Genomic DNA, 22,646 nt, shown 5'->3' on the forward strand with positions numbered 1-22,646 from the left:
CATTCACGTGTCATCATTAAAGCTATTTTAAATCAATTTCGCCACAGCTCCTCATCTCATTCTCTCCAATTCACCTCTAAACAGGATGGAAAACAACTACTGAGACTTCTACTTTGGTTGGTGAAAGTAATTCATCATTGTGAGTGAGAAGCCGGCATGCCTGTTTTGCAAAATTACACCAGAGTGGTAATATCAGGCTGTACAGTACGTTTTTACATTTTGAAAGAAGTCCTCCTGTTCAGCATTTCATATTACAATAACGCATACATTTGGGAGTACTGCAAAAGCTGAGATGAGATAGGACGGGGTGTCTTACTTCTGCTTTCTGCTTGGAAATAAGAAGAGGCAAGAAATCACTTCTGGGTCACTACATGCTCAAGTTGTATATTTTCCTTTCCAAAAATCTTTCAGCCTGTAGCTAATGCTCTCTGTGGTCTGCACATATTCACTTTGAAAAACAGCTAAGACGAAGGAAAAAATGGCAATGGAAATGCAGGAGAGGAGCAATGTCCTTAAAGTCCTCAGATGAAAAGCTTGAGAACTAATTTGAACTACAGGTGCTGACAGGTAGGGCTCTTTTTCAGGTGATCGGGATGAGCATTTTCCAGGAGCAACAGCATTTGTCAGGATACTTTTGTTCCTTTATGGGTTTTGTTTTCCATATTGACTTAGTCCCAGTGTTAAATCCCCTCCTGGCATAGCCCATCTTCACTGCCAGCCGAATATGGCTCACATATCAACACCATTAAGTTTCCATCATAAGCTATCCCACTGTTCATCTTAATCAAATGGTGATTCCAATCAGAGCTCAGACTGGAGTTCCCTTTACTGTCAGATGTATGAAAAATACATTGAAAAACAAAACAAAAAGATAAAAAATAAACACTTACCTCCCTACTGACTGCAGGGATGGCTAATCTCTCCTGCCAATCTCACAAAGGCTGTGTGTGTGTGTGTGTGTGTGTTTTCTGTGCACTGTTTGCAATGAACATACACTATAGAGTTTGCACCATTGATGTGATTTCAGACAGGCTGTGCATGTGTGTGTGTGTCGTACCTGTGTGTCCTCCCATGTGTCTGTAGCCTTTGTGTATTCAGGGGCTATGGTAAAATCAAATTTAGTCCCAGTATTTTGATTTTAATCAGTTGAAAAAAATGATGCTTTCAAAACCCCACCAAACCTCGGTTTCAGATCAATATTAATTTTTTTCCTCCTGCTCTCGCAGCTCAAGTTCTAATAAACTGATTTGTTTTTCATTTTTTGGAACATATTGGCTTGTACACAACAAGATTTCAGCAGGTTACCCCCTGCTTTTTTCTATCTGTACCTTATAAAGACTGAAATACAGACAGAAATTTTAAAATCCATTTCAAATATATCAAATATATCTATAAAAAAAAAGATTTATGAAAACAGCGTTATGAGTGCTCAAAAAATTCCAAGTCCCAGTATGGCTCCAGTATCACAGTGGGTACTAACATAAAGCATTTGAAATTTGTACTGTTTCATTGTGTTGACTATCATTTTGCCAAGATAAACTAAAAATATCATACTGAGTCAGTGAGCCCATTTAGTACACCTGGTATTTATATGCAGTGTGGCAGATTGGACTGTAATCAGATAAAAACCTAAAACTGAGGTGTAAATACACTGAAGATGGAGTGAAGATCCAGTGGCACCAAAATTCATGCACCTTTTTCATCCTTTTATCCACTTGGAGCAAATATGAAAATGGAAATAAATCAGAAGGCACACCAAAATCAAAATGGTGGCAGGCAGTGCAGACAGAAACACACAGGTTTTCACCATAGATTTTAAATTTAATATGTCAAGTTTTTGGGAAACTGTCCTGTTGTTAGCCTAATACATAACAAGAACACAGATACCAAAACCATACATGTATCCCTGGTAGATCACTGGGCATCATCATAGTGGATGCTCAAGTGTTTGCAAGCTGCCTTTTATTACTTTATAATTTGTGCTAAACTGTTAACATGGAGCCAACAGCGTGTCTGCTAAAGTGTTAGCAATGGAGTTTATTGTTATTTACGAGACTGTATGCTGAACTATTGGCAAGAAGCAGTGAATACAGTGTTAACAAAGTGCCTTTGTCTATCTAAGCATTTTTATTAGCTTTGTGTGTCTTCTTGATTTTTAACAGAAGTTAGCAATCAGCTTTTAGGTGCAGTACTGCCACCATGTGCCTCGGAGTGTGGATTACAGTGGTCCCTTGTTAATCGTGGGAGTTATTTTCTAAAAATAACCCGCAATAGGCGAAATCCGCGAAGTAGTCAGCTTTATTTTTTACAATTATTATGGATGTTTTAAGGCTGTAAAACCCCTCACTACACACTTTATACACTTTTCTCAGACAGGCATTAACATTTTCTCACTTTTCTCTCTTGTTTAAACACTCTCAAAGTTCAAACCTTCGTGGAAAAATAATTCCAGTAAAAAAAAAAAAAAAAAGCATGCAAAATTGCACAAAAAAAAAAAATCCGGGAAACTGCGTTATAGCGAGGGACAACTGTATAGATCACTAGACATCAACCCTACTTAAAATAAATAAATAAATTATACATATATATATATATATATATATATATTACATGCTTTATTGCACTATTTATAAGACTCAGTTTTTTTTATTGTCTATACTGAGTATCCTACTACTGCCCACTCCTCTTTCCCACATGACTATCTATTCAGTATGGTGAATGGATAATTGCCTGGAGGAATGCATATATGATTTTTTTTGTTTATCCGATTATAGCACTATAGTCTGATGACCAAAATGTTGCAACAGTAAATTTTTGCTAACTTAAATTTTTAGGGAACTGTCTGCTGTACCTTCTCTATGTCCTGCAAATGATCCCAAACTGGGTTTGATGTGCACACCAACATCAACTTTCTTTGTTGTATGCTAAAGTGTTAGCATGGAGCTTACAACTACTGAACATAGTGGCCTATACTAAAGGTCGAAGATAGCACAGACAGAACCTCCTATCAGTCAAAATAGTGTATTCTAAAGAAAAAAAGATAAGAAATAAAAGAGAACATTGTACATTTGTACAATAGTACATCGTTATGCATATTGCATTTGTTTGTGTGTTACTTTTGTTTGCCAGTAAAGCACTTAACTTATGTAAGCTTTCGAGAGACATATTACTCTGACTAGGTCTGCTTACTGCTGGCAGATGCCTAGCCTACTGTTTATTTCCCATTTCAAGGGCTTTTCAAGCCTTGGACACTCTGTGTGTGCATCCACAGAATCAGGGAAATTGGTATTTATTAAAAATAAAAAAAAATAAAATAAAAAAAACAAGGTTGGTGAGGGTCATGGGGCCTGGGGAGGTGGGCATGGGATGCGAGATGGGATAGGGTTAGTTTTCCCTTATTTTTCTGAGCTAAAGGTGACAGCCCTAATGTGACACAATATAGATACAAGATGCATGTTCATACCTGGTTTAAGGGCGAGCAGAATAAGACATGCACTTTATCTTCTCACTTTTTCCATTTATCTCTTTCTTTCTCAAGGCATCACTGAAGAAAAGAAGGATGAAGCCTTTATCCCTCCTCTTCCTCGTCCTCCTCCTCGCTTCAGCAGCCTGTGATGGTGTCAAGTACATCTCCAAGAGGAACTCAGGTAGGATGAGTAGTTCTGTCCTTTGTTTTGTTCAAACGCTCGTTTTGCTGAAATCGTTTCTTTCTCTTGCTGAAATTCCCCGCACTTTGTCTTTCTTTTGCGAAATTGCTACCTTTGTGCATTTCTAAAAATATTGCCTCTTATTCTTCAGTCGCCCTCGTCCTGTTTCAGTGAAAACACTCGTCAATCTATCTAGTCCTGAATAGCTTCTCTTTTTTAGCCAGAACCCTATCTTTTTCTCTCCCTCTGTCATTCTTTAAATTACTTTCTCACACTTTTGAAAACATGCTCCCTCCTTTCTTTCCTATCAACTCTCTCCTCTCGACTCTTCTCCTGTCCTTGATGCATCTGTATATCTGTTCACTGAAAGCAGTGGTTGCAGTTCTATACATTTTTTTTTTTCTCCCTTTTCCACAAATGCATGTGATTTCCCTCTCCGATAACACTTAATCTCTAAAATCCATCTCAATGCACAGGTAGATGTGTTTGTGTTTTTCTGCTGAGTGCATGAAATGCACAGGATATCTGACCGCTCGTGTCGTTGCTGCGGTTGTTGTCCTTGTTTGTACATCAGTTTGTACAAGCTAATGTCAGATATGCTAATAATCTTTGATTAGTGATCGCTTTGTTGTGTCTTTGGCGATCAGCTTGACAGAGAGATTCTGATTGGGCTGTCGATGTTTGTCAGATGGTCCCAATGATGCATGGCATTGGAACGATGAGCTTGGTGTGGGAGAGAGAGATTAGGAGCTCCTGTACTCCTACCGCGCCTTCCTTTCATGTGATCATGCTGTGAGAGTATCAAGAGTACCTGTGTCATTCATATAAGAGTACAAAGGCCATTCCAGCCGGATTAGTTTTATTAAGAAAGATGCCCTAATTGTAGTTGTTTTGAACCTGCCATGACTGCAGGAGCAAGTTTGATAAAGTGGGGGGTGTGTTTGTGTGTGTATGGGGGGTCCTATGGCCTTACATGACTGTAATTTTGACAAGTCTGGTGGAAAAAGGTGAAGTCAGCTGAAACATGAAGAGCACTTAATTTTGGATCACTGTCCTCAAAATGTCCTCATGTTTTAGTGCATTTTAAAATGGCAATGACAGCATATCAGGGCCCCAGTATGATGATAATGTAATGGCCAAAGACATGTTTTTAGCCAAAGTAGTCATAATTTTAGTCATAATAGTAGCAAGACATGCTATAATATTATATTATTCTTTTCATTATGAATCAGCACCACTTTGCTTATGCTTACCCAGCTTGTTATAATGGCCTTTCCCAAACAAACGAACAAACAAAAAAGGCTGGTTGCACAGAATAATGCTAGATATACAATAAATGGTAGATGCCACGCCTAAGGCACATATAGGACGTGCAGAACTGAAAGAAGTTGGTATATTGCCTGTAGAGGCCAGAGTAAATATGTTAGAAGTTATTCATAAGAGGGGGCCGGGATATATTTATGAGTTCTCAGATTAATATGGTTGAAGGCTGACATAATTATAATAACACGAGAACAAGCATTATATCCTGGAATATACCTTATTTACTAGTAGCATTGCAAGAGGCTTCTTTTTTAATGTCAGGATGAATCTGTGGAATAGTCTGCCTCCACAGCTTAAAAAAGTCAAAGACAAAAAACATGGTCACTTTGTGGAAATTGAGCATTTCTAGTATATTTATTCATATTTTTGGGTATTCATGTATTTTAAATAAGTGCACATTTCCATTTTTTTTTTTTTTGTACTGTTTGTACTTCCATCGAGGAGCACTTTGGAAATAAGTACTTAAAGTGCTATCCTGTGGAATTTATTGTCACAGGTCTCTGGAGCAATTGTGTCCTGAATAAATTCAATTCAGTTCAATATATACTGTGATAGTCACTGCTCCCTGTAGGGGAATCCTCTGTCCCCCCTCCACAGGGAAGTCAGAGGTCAGACAGAGCAGCAGCTCTGGAGCTGGTAGGGCTTCAGAGTCTTGCTCAAGGACACTTCAGCGGGGTGGAGAGCCCTAGAGCCCCCCCGTGAGGGCTCCTGTTACGTGGGACAGATTTGCAGGCTACAGCGTTACGGAACACCAGTGAAGTGATTCCTTTATAATCTGACACATAGACAAAAGGCAAGGATTAAAAATAACACAACATAATTTGGTCAAATCCTTCCTTGTGTGTGAGTAAATCCCCTCCTCTAAAGCTTGCCGAGGGTGAGTTTCACAGTGTTCGGTGCACTTCTCACTCTTTGCCTCTCGCTTTCTGTCTCTCCTCATCTTTCTCCCTGTCTCTCTCTCTCTTTTTTTCTCTACATCACTGTGTCTCTCTCTTTAGCGAGCTGGGTGTGTGGGTGAGATGGTGGGAGTTTTTGTTTGGCATTTGCAGTGTGTGTGTGTGCATGTGTGTGTGCGTACGCACTCTCAGGCATACATACATTTGTGAACGGTCCGCTTCATGGCATATTGAACAGTGATTGCATGTGTGGGTGCATTCTGGGTTTGAAATGTGTGTGTTGTGTGCATCTGTGTTGTCTTTGTGCTCCCGAAGTGTGCTTCAGTGTATGCGCTCTACTTCCTTGTATCTGTGTGTGTGTGTGTGTGTGTGTGTGTGTGTGTGTGTGTGTGTGTGTGCGCGCGTGTGGGAGAGGTGTGTGGAGCAATTATGTGATCAGAGCAGAGCCAAGCGGACTTTTATGTGGGGGCGACTGCCACAGTCGGCCAAAGATAGACTGTTACATCTTCTCCCTTTGTCACTGTGTGTGTGCGTTTGGTGCATGCGTGTATGTGTGTGTGCGCGTATGTGTGTGCGTGTGTGTGTTTGTGTGTGTGTGTGTGTGTGTGTGTGTGTGCGCACGCACTTGTGAGCGTGTAAAAGGACACCATATGGATAGGAACTACCATTTCCTGGTGTCAGTTTCCCCGCTGTGCTTTAATGCAACACCTACTGTAGCAAAAGGGGACAGATTGTGATGACAAACACTAGAGAGCGGGATCACAGTGGGTGAGGAGGGACGTTAAAGGGGCATTTCTGTCATTTTGGCTTACATAGATCAATATATAATAAATCAGATAAATATCTGTGCGTGAGAGAAAACACACCATTCTGCATCTTTAACAAATGGCAAAAAACTGATGATATTGTGGATCGCTGTATTGCTTCCCCTCCTCAGGGAGGTTAAAGGTAAAATACAGGTTAGATATAGAGCAACAGCTGTGGAGCTGGTGGGGGGGCAGTGTCTTGCTCAAGGACACTTCAGCAGGGTGGTTACTTGGCAACAAGGCAACTTTAACATGAGCTGCTGGATTTTCTTTAAACTGCCAGGTCACCCTGTCATGTAAACAAGCAGGCAAAATAGCGAAGGAAAGCAAAATACATCAGAATATCTATCTATCTATCTATCTATCTATCTATCTATCAAACAGACAGAAGCGTCTTGACAGCTCTTAGCATCTTAGTCTCTGATGTGCACTACCTCTTGTTAAATATCTCAGCCGTGCAATACAAAGTTAATTGGCCCAGATGTGCAATATAAATGTACAGCTGTAAGTACACACGTAACTGCTCTACATTGGTTATAAATTATTCAGCCAGAACAACACTCTGTGTAGTTGTTGTAGATATATAATTACTTCTAGTAATCTATTTATTATCCCTATGTATTTCTTTTTGTTTTCCCTTTTTGCTGCCTTTCTTTTTTGTCCTTGAGTGAAGTACTAGACAACACTGTAAACCTCAGTTAAATTCCTTGTATGCATAAGCACACTGTCTTCCTCAGTGTCTCCTACTAGCTGCCGTTCCTGACGTCCTTTTGTGTGAACTTGATGTTACTGTCCACTAGGGATTAGCGAGTACACCACTCGTGTGTATCTGTATCCGTATCTGTATCTGTTCAGCCATTCCCGTATCTGTATCCGTACTCGGAACCAGAAGTGGGTGTGGCTTAAACCGGAGGTTGGCAGGGTTTGACCGGAAATGGGTGGGGCTTAACCAGTATGTTATTTTAAGCCTGAAATTGATACGAGTTGATCAGAAGTTGCTATATTTATTGTTTATTAGAAAAATATTTACAGAACAGCCTCAGAATTGAGCTTCAGATCATTTTTTTTTTTTTATCACAACAGTAAACAACTATTTACAGAACAAGTTTTTTATAAACACAGAACATGAATATTCTTAAGTGTCTCAATGAATACAACACATGCAGTAGGCAATTATGAATACTAGAGAGAGAGAGTGTATATATATATATATATATATATATATATACACACTACTATATTTATTTTTTATGAACTACAGTGAGAAAGTGTCAGACTCTCAGTGCATGCAGCCAAAATAAAATAAAAATAATAATGTACTTTGTGTGTTCAGCTAATGTGTGTGTGAAAGTGGTGTGTGTGTTAACACTGAGACTCTGCACCGCAGAGTCTCAGTGTAGTTCCAACTGACTTTATATCAAAAACCAGCCGGTAAGAGCGAGAAGATGGTAAACAAACAAACAAACAAAAAAAAAAAACGACCGGAGTGTCGGCAGTGAGAGACGCAATGCCAGTCCCATTCAGCCCTAACCCTAACCCTAACTCTGCTCAAAAGCTCTGCATCTCTTACCAACCAAGTTTAGCAGAAACTCTAGTGACTATCAGTGATTACAGACCGAGGGAAGAGCGAGCTGAAAAAAACCTGACTGCTACTGAAGAGAGACGCCACGTGAGCTGTCACACCTGAGTGAGTGACGGAGAGGTTGTCACTGTGTGTGTGTGTGCGTGAGCGGCGCACCACTGCAGTGAACTATGTGTGTGAAGGGAGGGTTGCTGTGTGTGACTGGACCACCACACAACGTGGACACAGTCAGGTACCCAATGAGGATTTTCATTCATCACGAGCACAGATACTGACTCATATTACTCGGATCATACTTGGACTCGTCAAAAGTGCTTTATCTGTTCCGGATACTCGTTTCAGCCAAGTATCCAGCTCAACCCTACTGTTGATGTGTTCTATAAAGGCTTTCACTGCCTGGGTTATGATTTTAAGCCATGTGTCATCCATGTGCCTGGACCAGTGGCTCGGCGATGCTCCTCTGAAGGAGTTCAGAGCTGTGCTTTCTACTTCTTCCAGGTAGAGGTTGTCCACATTGGGAGATACTGGTGAGCCAATGGCACGCCATGCTTTTGTCTGTAAAACCCTCGTTGTCCTGAAAATAGGTTCTGTTCAGACAGAGCTCCAGTAGTTTGCATACCTAGTTTGGGCTGAGGTTGGTTCTATAATTAAGGGTGTTGTCCTGTAATAGCAGTTGTCTTACGGTTTCCCCTGCCTCCAGAGTTGGGATTTATGTAAACAATCAGGTCACATTATAGGACATCATGGTTTCATCTCGGTACAATTTAAATTCTCAGACCTTGTTTACAAATACTTTGGTTGTTCAAGATTAAACAGACTTTGTGAACAACGTCTGAAGATTAAAACTGGACCACTGGATAGCGATCATGCACAGACTGAATACCTGGTACCAGTCTGTCAGAACTGAAGAAGCTTCTTGGTTGAACATCTTGAAGACAAGTCCAGTTGATTCAACTCTCCTTGGACTACCACGACCTTGATGACTCAGAACCTTCACAGACATCTTGTAGTATGAATATTGCAATATGTAGTGTGAAAATTGTGACTTGATGTTTGAATGTTGCAGCTTGTGGTATGAAAAATCCAACTTGTTAGATAAATGCTGCAAGTCATAGTATGAATGTTGCATTTTATGATTACTGTATAGTATGAATGCTGTAACACGTAGCATGAATATTGCAGCTTGTAGTATCAATGTTGCTGCGTGTACTATGAATAATGTAATTTATATGTATACTACAACTTGTAGTATGAATGTTGCAGTTTGCATATTGCATTATTTAGTATAAATGTTGCAATTTATTATATGCATTCTGCAGTTTGTAGCATGCAGCTTGGTCATTATCGGGACAGCAGCAGTTGGCTGTCCAACCCCTGGATCTGTTTTTTGGTAGGTATCCAAACAGCCAGCCTGGACACTCCTGGCAGAAAAATGATCAGTACCTGGCAATGAATTATGTGCAAGAGATGAATAAATCAAGACGAACCTAAGCAACCCTAATTTGACCTGGGAGAAAGGACAGGGACTGCAGACACATCCGCACCACTTGGATCTACCTTCAGCACTCGACTATTTACAGCTTTTGGAGGAGACCAAAAGTAGAGGGGAGAAGAAATAGAGGGAATACAGGAAGACATGCAGCAAGACAAAGTCAAAAAAAAAAAAGAAAAAGAAAAACAAAGAGACACTTAAGAGAGTGAGAGACAGCCAGAGATGGAGAGCACAAAAAAGAGAGTAGCATTATTAGTAGAGCATTAATAGAGTGATAATTATGTGTGGACTTGGTTTTCCCTCTTTTCTTTGGTGTCTCTCAGGCCTCATTCACACCCTCCGTACCTTGATTATTGCATTGTGGCCTCCATCCCTGCCACACTCAATATTCCATATCTCTTTCAGCATTTTTTTTTTCTAGTTTAGCAAACAGTGCTCATTGTACCTCAGTATCTATTCTTACAGATCCATCCATTGTATTTAAAGTTTTATTGAAGTGTCTCAGAGGCTGCTCTGTGAAAATCTATCACTTTATTTGAAAAGTTCTGTTTAATTTCAAAAAGTGCTACTCACTATAGAAAACTGATAAAGCTGGGGGTTTAATCACAAATGAGGTCACTCTTGCTAAAGCTGTATGCATTCATGGTAAAGCGCAGTGTTTATGTTGTGTCATGAGTGCACCGTGGGAGAGGGTATGTGTGCTTACAGGTATTTACCCATACGTGCTCTTTTAAGGTGAACATTTGCTATCCTCCACTCTATCAAAGACTATTTGAAATAAACAAAAAAAGGCTATTGTAAATTTGTCCTACATACAGAACTAATTGGGGATGATGACATTTCAACATAATGAACTTTTTAAAGTCAAGGTTTGTTCTATAAACAGCATCATTTTAACATAGACTATTTCATATCTAGAACTGTTTACAGATGATGAAACTGATGTAAACTAAAGGTTATTTTATATCCGAGACTATTTTAATACAAGGACTACTCAGTATGTGAGACAATATTGTAACACAAGGACAATTTTAAAGAATATTCCATATTAGAGACAATGGACTGTATTATAAGGACTATTCTATATTTGACGAGATTATTCTATATTTTAGACTATTTTAACAAACATTGGATATCTGAGTCTATTTTAACATAAGGACTATTCTCTTTTTGAGACTATTTAACAATGAATATATGTGTCTGTATGTATATTTAAAATACAAACAATAACATATTTGACGTTTTATATATATATTTTTAGATTTTAAGGTTAAATGTAACATAAAGACATTTGAAACTGTTTTAACAGAAGGAGTATTCTATATTTGAGACATCTTTAACATAATAACTGTATGAACGGTATGTGTGATTATTTTAAGATAAGCAGTATTCTGTGTTTCACACTGTTCTGAGATAAGCCCTGTATCAAGGACTATTTTAAGATGTTTGTTTTACATGAGCATTTCCGTGCCAAAGCGGATGAATATGAATTATGCAAAACATTGATTTATGGAAAACGCCGCTTTATCCCAGACCGAAGACACAATGTATAGTCAAAACCACAATGAATTGAATAGTGGTGAAGTTACTTAAACACATGCACACATGCACACACACACACACACACACACACACACACACACACACACACACACACACACATGCATATACACACAGAGCTGTATCTTAGATTAGCCCATTTCCATTGCAAGTGCTAATGAGCTCGACAGTTGTTACACAAGCATGACAATGCTGAAAATAATGCCTTGAAGTCACACACACACATACACACACACACACACACACACACACAAGCACACACACATGCATGCACACAGATAAGCACACATAATAAAATGCACACATGTTAAAGCATAGATTTACCCATTCAGGCAGACACACACACACACACACACACACACACACACACACAGATACTCTCACATTAATGCAGAATCAGACACACTTTTATGCACTCACATCCGCAATGCACAGGCAAACACACAGACACACACAATCACACACACACACACACATACACACCCAATGCATGCAAAAATCACACCCACACATCGACACCAACACACCCATCATACTGGACGTCCATCGACTTATTCCCTCCCTAACGCTTTCCCCTAATCCTGACCCTCACAATTACCAAGACCTCAAATTGGACTAAACCACACAAATCCTTTCCTCCCTCCCTGTCCCCTCCCCGCATCCCTCCATCCATCCCTCCGTCTCTCCGGGTCCTCCCAGTCGAGGCCAGATCTTAACAGCTTTGTCGCTCCAGACAAAACCAATAGATTAACTGAGATGGCGAGCAGAAAGATAACGCCAACTCTTATCTAGATCCCTGCTAGGCTGATACAGAGATAGAGAAGGAGAGAGGGAAACAAATACATGAGGTGAGAAAAATTGTAGAAAATTAAGCATTAAATTCTGTTTAAGCTATAAACCCTTCCTATATGTATATATTCCTGCCTTTTGGGGGGCGTAAATGCATTTTCCATTGCCAATAAAGCAACTTAAAGCGTCACTTCATTTCAGTTCAAATGGCAGGAAAGAGAGAAATAGAGTGTGCTAAACACTGGACAGCATCATCAGCTTGTCTTTCTGCCACTTTTCAGTTCTTATGTTTTTTTTTTTGTTTGTTTCTTTAGCTCCTTTTCTTTTCTTGTCTTTTTTCTTGTTTTCATCCATCACTTTTCTTGTTTCTCTGTTTTTTTCTGTCCCCGCTTCTTTATTTTGAGACTCTTCTCGGATTGCGTGCTGCTGGCTTCTACATGATGTGCTGATACAGAGGGTTTTGGTGTGTGTGTGTGCATGTGTATGTGTATGTGTGTAAGACTGATTGCATGCCAGTGAGCGCCATTTCACTGTGTGTTTCTGTGTGTGTATATGTGTGTGTGTGTGTGTTTTCTGACGCAGCTAAAACCTGAGATCAAAGAGCGATTAGATCTCAGTGCGATCTAATCACAAATTAACTCCTAGCATGCAAAAAAAGCAAAGGAAAGATAAAGGAATGCACTATGCGTGTGTCTTTGTGTGTATGTGTGTGTGTGCGCGTGTGTGAGAGAGCAAGAGAGAGAGAGAGACTAAAAGCATGTGCTTATGTGTGGTGTCATACACAGATGCATTATATGTGATGTAAAGGTTATGTTTGTGTGTGTTAGAGCAAGATAAAAAATAAGGCCATAACATACCATGCACATGCTGACTGCATTTTAAAGGAACACACACACACACACACACACACACACACACACACACACACACACACACACACACACACACACACACACGAACACAGCACTCTCTAACTGCTCACTACAGCTGCTTTTTAGTGAGGAACCATGTGAAGTTGAGCAGTTTTTAAACTTCTGTGCAGACAATTTTTCCACAGTAAAACGTCGACGTCCTTGGTTTTTCCGCTTGGCTGTGAATGACTGCTGCACCATGTACATTTGTGTCAGGCTGTGAAACTCTTAAAATGATTACCTTATAATAATCTTTAAAAGGGTATATGTGATCTACATTATTAATGTTATAACAATTATCATTAAAAGCAGTAGTGGTAGCAGCAGTAGCAGCATCAGTGGTTGTAGTAATATTGGTCTTAATACTAACAGTAATATGAATAGTAGTAGCAGCTGTAGTAGTATTGTAGAAATAGTGATAACTGTAATAGTTCTGTAGTAGCATCAGTAGTAATGGTAGTAAAAATCCATCAGTTATTAGCCCAGGCTTTAATCATAAAAAACAACCGGCCTGTATTTGGGACCTGCCTTTATTTGCTTTTGCACAAAATTATTGCTTGACTAAAAATAGAAAAAAAAAATTCCTTAAAAGACAACAGATGATTAAGGATATTGGAAAAATATCTCTCAAACCCTGCCAAGTTTGTTTTTTTCTTGTTTTCCTGTCTATTTATTTCACTTTATTACACATTAGACCCACACTCTGGATGTGCGTATCTGCAGTGTTGCATGTGACTCCGCCTGCCTGCTGCAGCACCGAGCCCGACCACTCATCTCTGTCAGAACAGGTACATGATCCAAGCCTGATGGGATTCAGATTGAGAAATATAAACTCTAAAGCATACCTTAGCCGGTGTTGATTCTGTCCCGGGGCAGTGTGCAAAACATGATGGGAAAACCCGAGGCTGTTGCCCAGAGAAAGGCACTTTCCCCTTGCAAGATAAGCCTCACCCCCTGCTCCACTTTGTCAACAAGCATTGATGAAACAGCCTGACGCACCGCAACAGTTTTTAGTTTTGATTTAAAAGTTTCATGTAACCCGGCTTCTTTTGGGGACCGGCATGTATAGACTTGAATGTTCTACAATATGAGTAAAATTGCACAAACAAAATAAAAGAATAAAAACACCAGCTGCATTTGCAGATCATTCAAACTTGAATAGAAATCAGAGCTGTGACATTGTGGCTTAGATTACCGTTTACAGAGAAGAGAGGTAATGATGACATGTTGCCGTGCCCATTTAGTTTCTCAGGTTTTCATCGTGGCGTTTCTGTCTATTCAAGTATGGGGAGAAAATGATACGCTGTCACGAAAGGTGTATTTTTGTTACTCCAAGAACTAATTCCCAGCACTTTAATTTGGACTCAGGAGGGCTTTGTCTTCTGCTTGAAAGGTTGTATAGAGAGGCTGTTTTGGAAGTGGTGTGAATCTTACGTGTTTTGTTCTTGGTGGTGCTCAAAGTGCTGAGGTTAAAAAGCCAAATTATTTATTCACCATTCCTGGGGACAGCAGACAGCATTAGAGAAGCAGACAAACACAGCAAGAGAGTGAGAGAGATTTTCAACATTTATAAGTTTGTTATAGCACCACCGCAGAGGCAGAGAGAGCCGGTTCAGCTAGGGATGCCAAATGTTGTAGGTAAGAGTGAGCTAAACTCATAACGACACTGCTGTTGCCATTCAGCCGTGTTTGCTATGAATTTTACATTCATAATTTGATGGTTTACTGCTGAAAAGGACAGTGTGCCACACACACACGCACGCACACACGCACACACACACACACACACACACACACACACACACACACACACACACACACACAGAGTCCCCCATGCCCCATTGTCACACATTTCCTTTCTCTGTGATAAACCAGAGCTGGAAATACAAGTGGGACCATACATGTTGCCAGCAACTGTAACATTACAGAGATTTGGAATGACATAATTCTTGTGTGTGTGCATGTTTGTGTGTGTGTGTGTGTGTGTGTGTGTGTGTGTGTGTGTGTGTGCCTATCTTGACATTTAGCATGAATAATTTCTGTGTTTACCATAGTGCTTAACTTCTAGCTAACCATGTGCGCAGTCATGACTAATGCACACAAGTGGCTTTGTCAGAAAAAGACATCCACTTGACTTTTCCTCACTGTGTGTGTGTGTGTGTGTGTGTGTGTGCATGCATTGCTAGCTCACACACCAACTGTGGTGTATTGCCTCTCTCTCTCTCTCACTCTCTCACTGTTGCCCTTTCGGTGCCCCTCTTAGCCAAAGATAACAGCCTTTTTGTGAAGCTGCTGCGTGTGTGTGTGTGTGTGTGTGTGTGTGTGGTTCAGCTCACTAATTGAACTGCTGGGTTTAACTACAGCAGCATTAGTGAGTGTCGGTAATAACCACAATGAGCATTTGTTGCTTTATGTTCCTCTGTTTCTCTCCCTGCAGACTGCAAAAAAATATCCATCCATATCCTTCTTCATTTAAAGTAGCGCTGACTTGCAAAACCTTTTTGTTGTTGTTGTTGTTTGTTTGTTGTTTTTTTAGAATCTGCCAGTGCGGTGTGATCATGTCATTTGTTTCCGGTGCAAATCAAATTTTTTGAAGAATATTCTTGAATCAGATGTCATTTAATTCATTCTGGTGCAGTGATCTGCTTTGTTGTTCTTTATTGCAAGATATGGGGACGTGTTTCTTGAAAATGAAGGTCTATTGAAAAGAGGAGAGAGAGAGTCAGCATGTCATGACTCACTAATAGATTATATGCATATTCCACGGGTTTCTCATGTCTTAATGGTCCTCCTTACATTTGCCCCTCCATAATTTTGTCTATGTAAGAAGAACTGAAACTGAAAAAAATCTGCGAAAGAAAAAAAAAAAAAAAATTCTTAGAACCATTTACAGTGACCTAAAACTGGACTCAAACATGTAACCATGTTGTCCCGTACCAGTAGTGCACCCCGCCCTCTCTCCCCAACTTTGATCAGCAGGGACAGAGCAAACACCTCTGGTCCAGAATCTGTAACAAAGAGCATAACCAGACGTGGGCACGGCTGCGTGTCAACCAACTTGTCAGCAGCTGCATGCGGAGTTGGAGGACACCGCACAGGCCCCCCCGTGGAGAAACAGCAAAAAACTGAAGACTCTGCTTCTGCAGCCTGGGATTCGAGTCCCGTGCCAAGCAAGAGCTGTGTTACCTAATTTTTGTGAATTTTCGCAAACGCTTTGTAAGGTTAACTATTACTTTTTCACTTTCTCATCACATTTAAGTCTGTAAATGTTGATATGCAACATATTTTTGGTCCAGAAACGTTGACTTTTCAATGTATTTGTTGGCTTGCAGAAACATAAAATGACAATAGTTTATTCTGGTGATCGGGTTCTTTTCTGATCTGCCACAACCACTACAATGCCCCCCTTTGGCCAAGAAAAATAGCGTACATCATAGATCTTTCCTTTAATGGTCTTGATAGACCACCACTATCAGCCATAAGCTCGTTTAAAATATGCCACTTGACAGATGAACTTTGCTGTATTACAAACATTTCACATAGCTGCCGAGCTGCTTTCATGTTTGCAGTGAAATAATCCTACATTTGAGCTTCTCTCCTCAGTCTGTTTTGGAAACACCGTACAACAGCTGACATAAACTGAACAGAAAGAAGAGGGAAATTACACTGATTGAAATTTGATCTGGCAATTTGTAGCCAACACCTGATCACTGAAAAATATCTGGATCAGACCCAATACCGAGCTTTGACATTGGTGTGGGACATCCCTGTCAGTAACTCGCCATCTTTCAATCAAACTTAAATCAAAGGGTTTTTTGTTTGTTTGTTTGTTTGTTTTTTTAGCAGGTAGCCACAATGGTCGTTGAGGTGGACATTTCACTCTGCAGGTGAATTTAACCCACCCCATTTTGTTTCTGCAGTTCCTCTGTGCGAGTTTTATTTCTGGGGTTCAGGGTCTTGCACAGACACTTGAGCGGGACACAGGGGCTTAAAACCAGGTCGTCCAGCTGTGGGACGGTCTCTGTTTCATCCATTAGACCACATTATGCTTTGCAGCACAGATGTAAAATGCACTGGATCGGAGTGTGACAGCAGAGCACCAGCTGCTGTTGTTGCTACAGTGTCGGCATGTGAAAGAGCCGCTACCTACTCAGGACTGCATTCATTACCAACACATGGGATTTCTCTGTGTCTCTCTCAGTCTGCACTCAAGAACAAAATAACATCCATCCTCAGAGAGTCAGTCAAGTGGCATTTTGAGGGTTTCTTGCTTCCTCAGTTTGATGCATTTCCTTTTGACACAGGTTGTTGGGGCGAGGCACAATCCAGAGAGCCATCCTTCAAAAGTGTAAACCAATGGGAGATCAGACAGTTTCACTTGACAGGACAGGTGTGATTGTTCGAAATTGTGGATATGTTTTTATTGGTTGATATTATTTTCACTCCTATTTTCAAAATACTCATAATAGATTTTTTTTTTTTAAATAAAAATACAGAAAAGTCAAAATTCAGCATACTCTTCGGTATTTATTGTCTAAATAAGTAAATATTCTGGCATGGAAAATTAGATGAAAACCTTATTTTATATGTCATTTTGACTTTAATGTGTTTTTTTAATCTAGAATTTAGTCCAACATTTTCAGTTTGTAAAATATTTGAGAAGTCTGCCGAATTCACTTGACTTGATTATAATGTAGTTTCTTATGTGCCGTCAACTGGCAGTTGCTACAAAGTGTCTCTCTCCATCCAATATCATGAAATGTCTTTAAGCAGGTTGATTCGCAGTGGAAATATATGGAATACTTCCACCACACTGGCAGATTTCTTCAATCCATTTAAGGAAAAAACAGTCGAGGTGAGATTTAAGGAGTTGTTAAGGGTCCAGACTTGTGTCTGTCCGTCATATAAAAGAATCAATATATTTGGCAGCTTACTCTATAATATTCACTATTAGTGCCTCGTCTCATGCCTCCTCTCTCCTTCTCTATTGATGAAACTTCCCTGTCAATATTTCTTCATCTTTGACACTCATTTTTTATATATCAATTTTTTTCTCCCCTCTTTTCCAAATCCATGCTCTCTCACTTAGCCTGTCTTCCGCCCTTGCTCTGTCCTCTCTCTCTCTCTCTCTCTCTCTCTCTCTCTCTCTCTCTCTCTCTCCCTCTCTCTTCCTCTATCTCTCTAATTGGCTTTAGAAGGGAGTTCTTGCTCTCTACCGGTCAGTAATGTCAATGAGGGTGGCAGTGCGTATGAAAGAGGGAAAATTAAATGAAAGTGAAAAGATAAAGACTATCTGCATTTTCCCCCTCTAAAAAAATGATGTCATCAAAGGGATTTTAACTATGGACAGATGCATATTGCTCACCTCTGCACAGAGGCTTTGCTGTAAATTTTACAAAGTCAGATTTAGTAGTTGTGAATTGAGCGGGCCTGCGGGCTTGCTGTCAGACTGTGGACCGGTTAACGGGTCATAGTGGCATAGTCAATAAGTCTGAGCGTAAATCAGTAAGTGAGTAAATCACTCAGTAATTCAGTGGTCAGTTAAGCAAACTGCTGAGTAAGGTGATGTGAGCCTTGTCTTTCTTTCTCGCCTCCCTTGTCATGTTTCTGCTTCTCTCTTCTTGCTCTCTTTTGTCTGTCTCGCTCATTGTCTCTCTCTCCTTCTCTTCCCCTGTGTCTCTCTGTCTTGCTCCAAGGTCATATTAAAGATTCATCCATTCTCTGGTTCTGCAGTCAAATATTGATAAAGGCTGACACCGCTTTGACTCTGTACACCTAGGGGTTCCATTCTGCACACACACACACACACACACACAGAGAGAGAGAGAGAGACAACCTTGAAGGAGCATACACCTACTGTACAAATACAAGCATGAAAAGGTACGTGTTCAAATACAACCACACACACATATTACACTGTAAAAATATGAATCTGAACAAAGTCATTTAGTCTTGTATTGGGTCTTAAAGCAGAGTAAAACAGACAGATCCATTAACATTGAAAAAATGACAGTTTATTTCAGGAAATTCTTGGGGCATAGTAATTTCCCTCGGAAACAAGTTATATTATTTCATTCACGCAGTTTTTCATTTGCAAAGACGGATTTTAAAGCTGCATGCAGCATGAGACCGCCAGCTTTGTCCCATTCCAGCTCCCGTGGATGGACACAGCCACAGGAACGGGCTATTTTGAATGCTAGTGGGTGCAGATTAGCATGAGAGAAGCGGCTCTGCAGGACTGGCCTCACCGCCTCCACCCTCAGCTGTCCAGGAAAACACACGTCGATATTTTTAATGTCTCCATGGAGAAAAGGAGGTGATAAGAAGCACAAGTAAACAAGAATAAATATCCGCTCTGCTTTTATTCAGTGGGAAGGCCTTAATGTGGAGGAAGTTCTCTTTAATGAACCGGTGGTGCTGTCTGTATTTTTAGCCAGTTATTTGTTGCGTTATTTGCTCTGATTGCTATCCATCATGAGTAGGAGTGTGAATATTTGTTGCTTACTCAGTTTAGTATATGTGGAAAACTCTCTCTTCACTAAGGCTGCGTTCAGACAATAAGTAGAAAGTGGCCTAGATCTGATTTGTTTTCCCTCATAGGTGGCACAGATGTTTTTTTTTTTTTTTTTTTTTTTTTTTTTTTTTTTCTTGCCAGTATGAACAGAAAAATAAAGAAAACACCTAATGTGATATTTTCAATTCTGATTTGGGCCACTTTTCATATGTGGTCCTAAATGAGATACATATCTGATGTGATGCTGTGTGAAGATGAAGATGAATGCCAATAGTTAGGGCAAAAAGAGCTGAGAAAAAAGATCAGAATCGGGTCACTTTTAGCTGCTGTGTGAATGCAACCTAATGCAACAAGGAAGGACTGTTGAACAGTTTCCAGCTATGGCCACAGGTGGCGCTAAATGGTGAATAGTCCAGAGACAGTTCACCCAAAATACAGAAAGAAAAGATATTTTCTCACTTAGCTTTAGTGCAATCTACCCATGCAGACATTGCAGACATCTGCACAACAGGAGGCAGATAAAGTTTGCTGGTGTTCTTTGGCCATTTGGCTATTTTCTTCTCCACAAAACTTGGCACAGAGGGTGGTGGACTGTGTTGGCACTTTTTCTTTGGAAAGAGCTGATGCTGTTGAGTTTTTCACATGTAAATGTTTGCTGGTTTGAGCTCATACCTATCCAGCCACATGTATTGAGGTGAAGGGAGACGGACTCACCAACTCACAAAGAAACTATATGGATGGATAGACTCAACTAGGAAGAAGAGGGAAAATATCTTTTTTGGTTAAACTGTCCCTTTAAGGCCCAATACTACACTAAATTCCTTGTTAATAGAGCTGTTTTCTGACAGTGTATGTTTGTGCATACTCTCTCCTCATCTTTCCCTCTTGCACACACTCTTGTGGAGGACATGACGACATGCGCAAAGCGAGTCTCCAAAACAAAACAACAAAAGTTTATTTTGACGTAAGGGAAGCAAGGCATCCGTCTGTGTGGAGGCTGTGCTTGTTCTTTTGTGTGTGTTTATTTGCTTTCCTGTAGGTGTGTGTGTGCTTTGTTGAGATTGTATTCAGTGCTCACTGTAATAGCTGGTTGGCTAATTGCAGCCTGCTTTATGACAGTGCTGACTTTACATTACATCGCTGTATTCTGTCTGTGTGTATTTGCAGCCTCATATGTAGGATTTTGATTGAGTGTATTTGGATGAGCGCTTGTGCATGTGCACTCTTGTGTGTGTGTGTGTGTGTGTGTGTGTGTGCGTGTGTATGCTTGACTGTAATGAATTTGGACAGGGGGCCCAGGGGAAAAACTATATACAGCCCTCTATTAATTACCCCCCTTAAAACACACACACACACACACACACACACTCTCACGGACACACACTGATATGGTATAATTAATTGCTGTCATAAAATTCTGTTTGAAAATTCTTTCCTCTTTAACTTTCTTCCTTCCATTTCTGCTTTGTCAGTCCACCCCTTCCTCTCCCTCCTCTTCCTTTCTTTCTTCTTCCATCTTGTCTGTGTTCTTCTCTGCTCTCCATTTCCCCTTTTTAAGCTGAATATTCCAACTTTATGTGACACTAAATGGATGCACACACACACACACACACACACACACACACACACACACACACACACACACACACTCATGCTCACACAGTTTCCTCCTTCATCCCTCTTTCCCTCCATCTCTTTGTCTCTCTGTCTCTTCCAGTGTAAGAACATGAATTTATTATAGAGTGATGAATTATAAAACACAACCTTACAGTTGAACATACGCATAAACACACATACACACCCACACACACACACACTTTCAGTGGCAGCACTAATAAATAATCAGATTTTAATTTGTGGTGGGCAAATAAGCCTGAAAACAAATTAGTGTTGGAACACCTGCGTTATGCACAGAGCAGCCCCTTCCCCCAACACAGGCGCGTGCTCACACACACACACACACACACACACACACACACACACACACACACACATACACACACACACACACACACACACGCACACACACACACACACACACACACACACACACACACACACACACACACTATTCTATTCTCTTCTATACATACACACTGTAAGAAGAAATACACACAAGCTCTATTTTTGAAAACAGACATAGCCCTACACATTTACAGATGCAGACACACAACACATTCATTCTGCTGTGCTCTCTCTCTCTCACACACACACGCACACACACACACACACACACACAAAGAAATGGGATCATTCATTACACAGTAGCCTTGGAGATGCTAAAAAATTGAGAGTCAAAATAGAGACTAGCAAGAAAGAAGTAGTGAGGAAAACATGCCACGTATGTCTGCTCACCTGCAGACTCCCATTCAAAACAAGTATGTTTAGCCTCTTGGTGAACCAAATCTAAAGAGCTTGTGTGTATTTTTGCTTGCTTTTTATGGTGTGTGAGAACATATTTGGGTCGCTTCTGCCGTCAGCAGACTGCAAAACAAGTAAATAACACTTTATAAAGCTAACAAGCATGAAGACACCTGCATGGGCCGTGTGGATCTTTACTCTGCACATCAACACATTGCTGTCAGAGAGGGGAGGAGATTCATTTGTAAGTTTCCTGTCTTAGGGAGATTTATGCCTCGGATGGATGGCTGGACATCACATTAGAGTAGATTAAGGGCGTATTCACTGCTGTAGTCCATTTGTTGTGGTTCGAACCAGTGGAATAATCAATAGTTTATTGCATTGTTCATTTGGTTCAGTTTGATTTCACAGGGCAAAAATGTAGCAACAGAAGCAGGATGTTTTTTTTCCTCTCTCACTTGATTGTACAGTCACATTTGGCCAACACAACATCCATGGGCATGGAGCACCAGCAGCAGCTTTGGCATTTCTTCATTATTGCGGTGATAGTTTTAGCCAAATATCAAGAGGGCAGTGTATTCCCTTGTTGCTCCACGTCAACCTTTGATTTATTTGGTTCCTCTGTTGCCAACTGTAGTTGCTAGTGCTACTGAGTTGCTTCTTTCTGTAATTAGTTATGAGTCTGGAATGCTCACCTGAGCTACAGGAGCTGCTTCAGCCCAAAGCACACGCTGCTTCCAGAGTTTGTAACCAAGTAAGTAAATG

At 40.3% G+C, this 22,646-nt stretch overlaps 1 protein-coding gene across 4 annotated transcripts in view; it reads left to right on the plus strand.

The window, feature by feature from the left end:
* Positions 1–22,646, plus strand: part of il1rapl2 (interleukin 1 receptor accessory protein-like 2) — a 583,827-nt gene that overhangs the window by 201,993 nt on the left and 359,188 nt on the right. For all 4 annotated transcript variants that reach the window (XM_030061479.1, XM_030061478.1, XM_030061480.1 and 1 more), the window contains one exon: positions 3,539–3,647. In XM_030061479.1, the coding sequence (XP_029917339.1) occupies positions 3,539–3,647 (109 nt within the window). The remainder of the gene's footprint in view (positions 1–3,538; positions 3,648–22,646) is intronic.

This window comes from Myripristis murdjan, chromosome 10, assembly GCF_902150065.1.
Source record: "Myripristis murdjan chromosome 10, fMyrMur1.1, whole genome shotgun sequence".
In the NCBI taxonomy this organism is placed as follows: domain Eukaryota; kingdom Metazoa; phylum Chordata; class Actinopteri; order Holocentriformes; family Holocentridae; genus Myripristis; species Myripristis murdjan.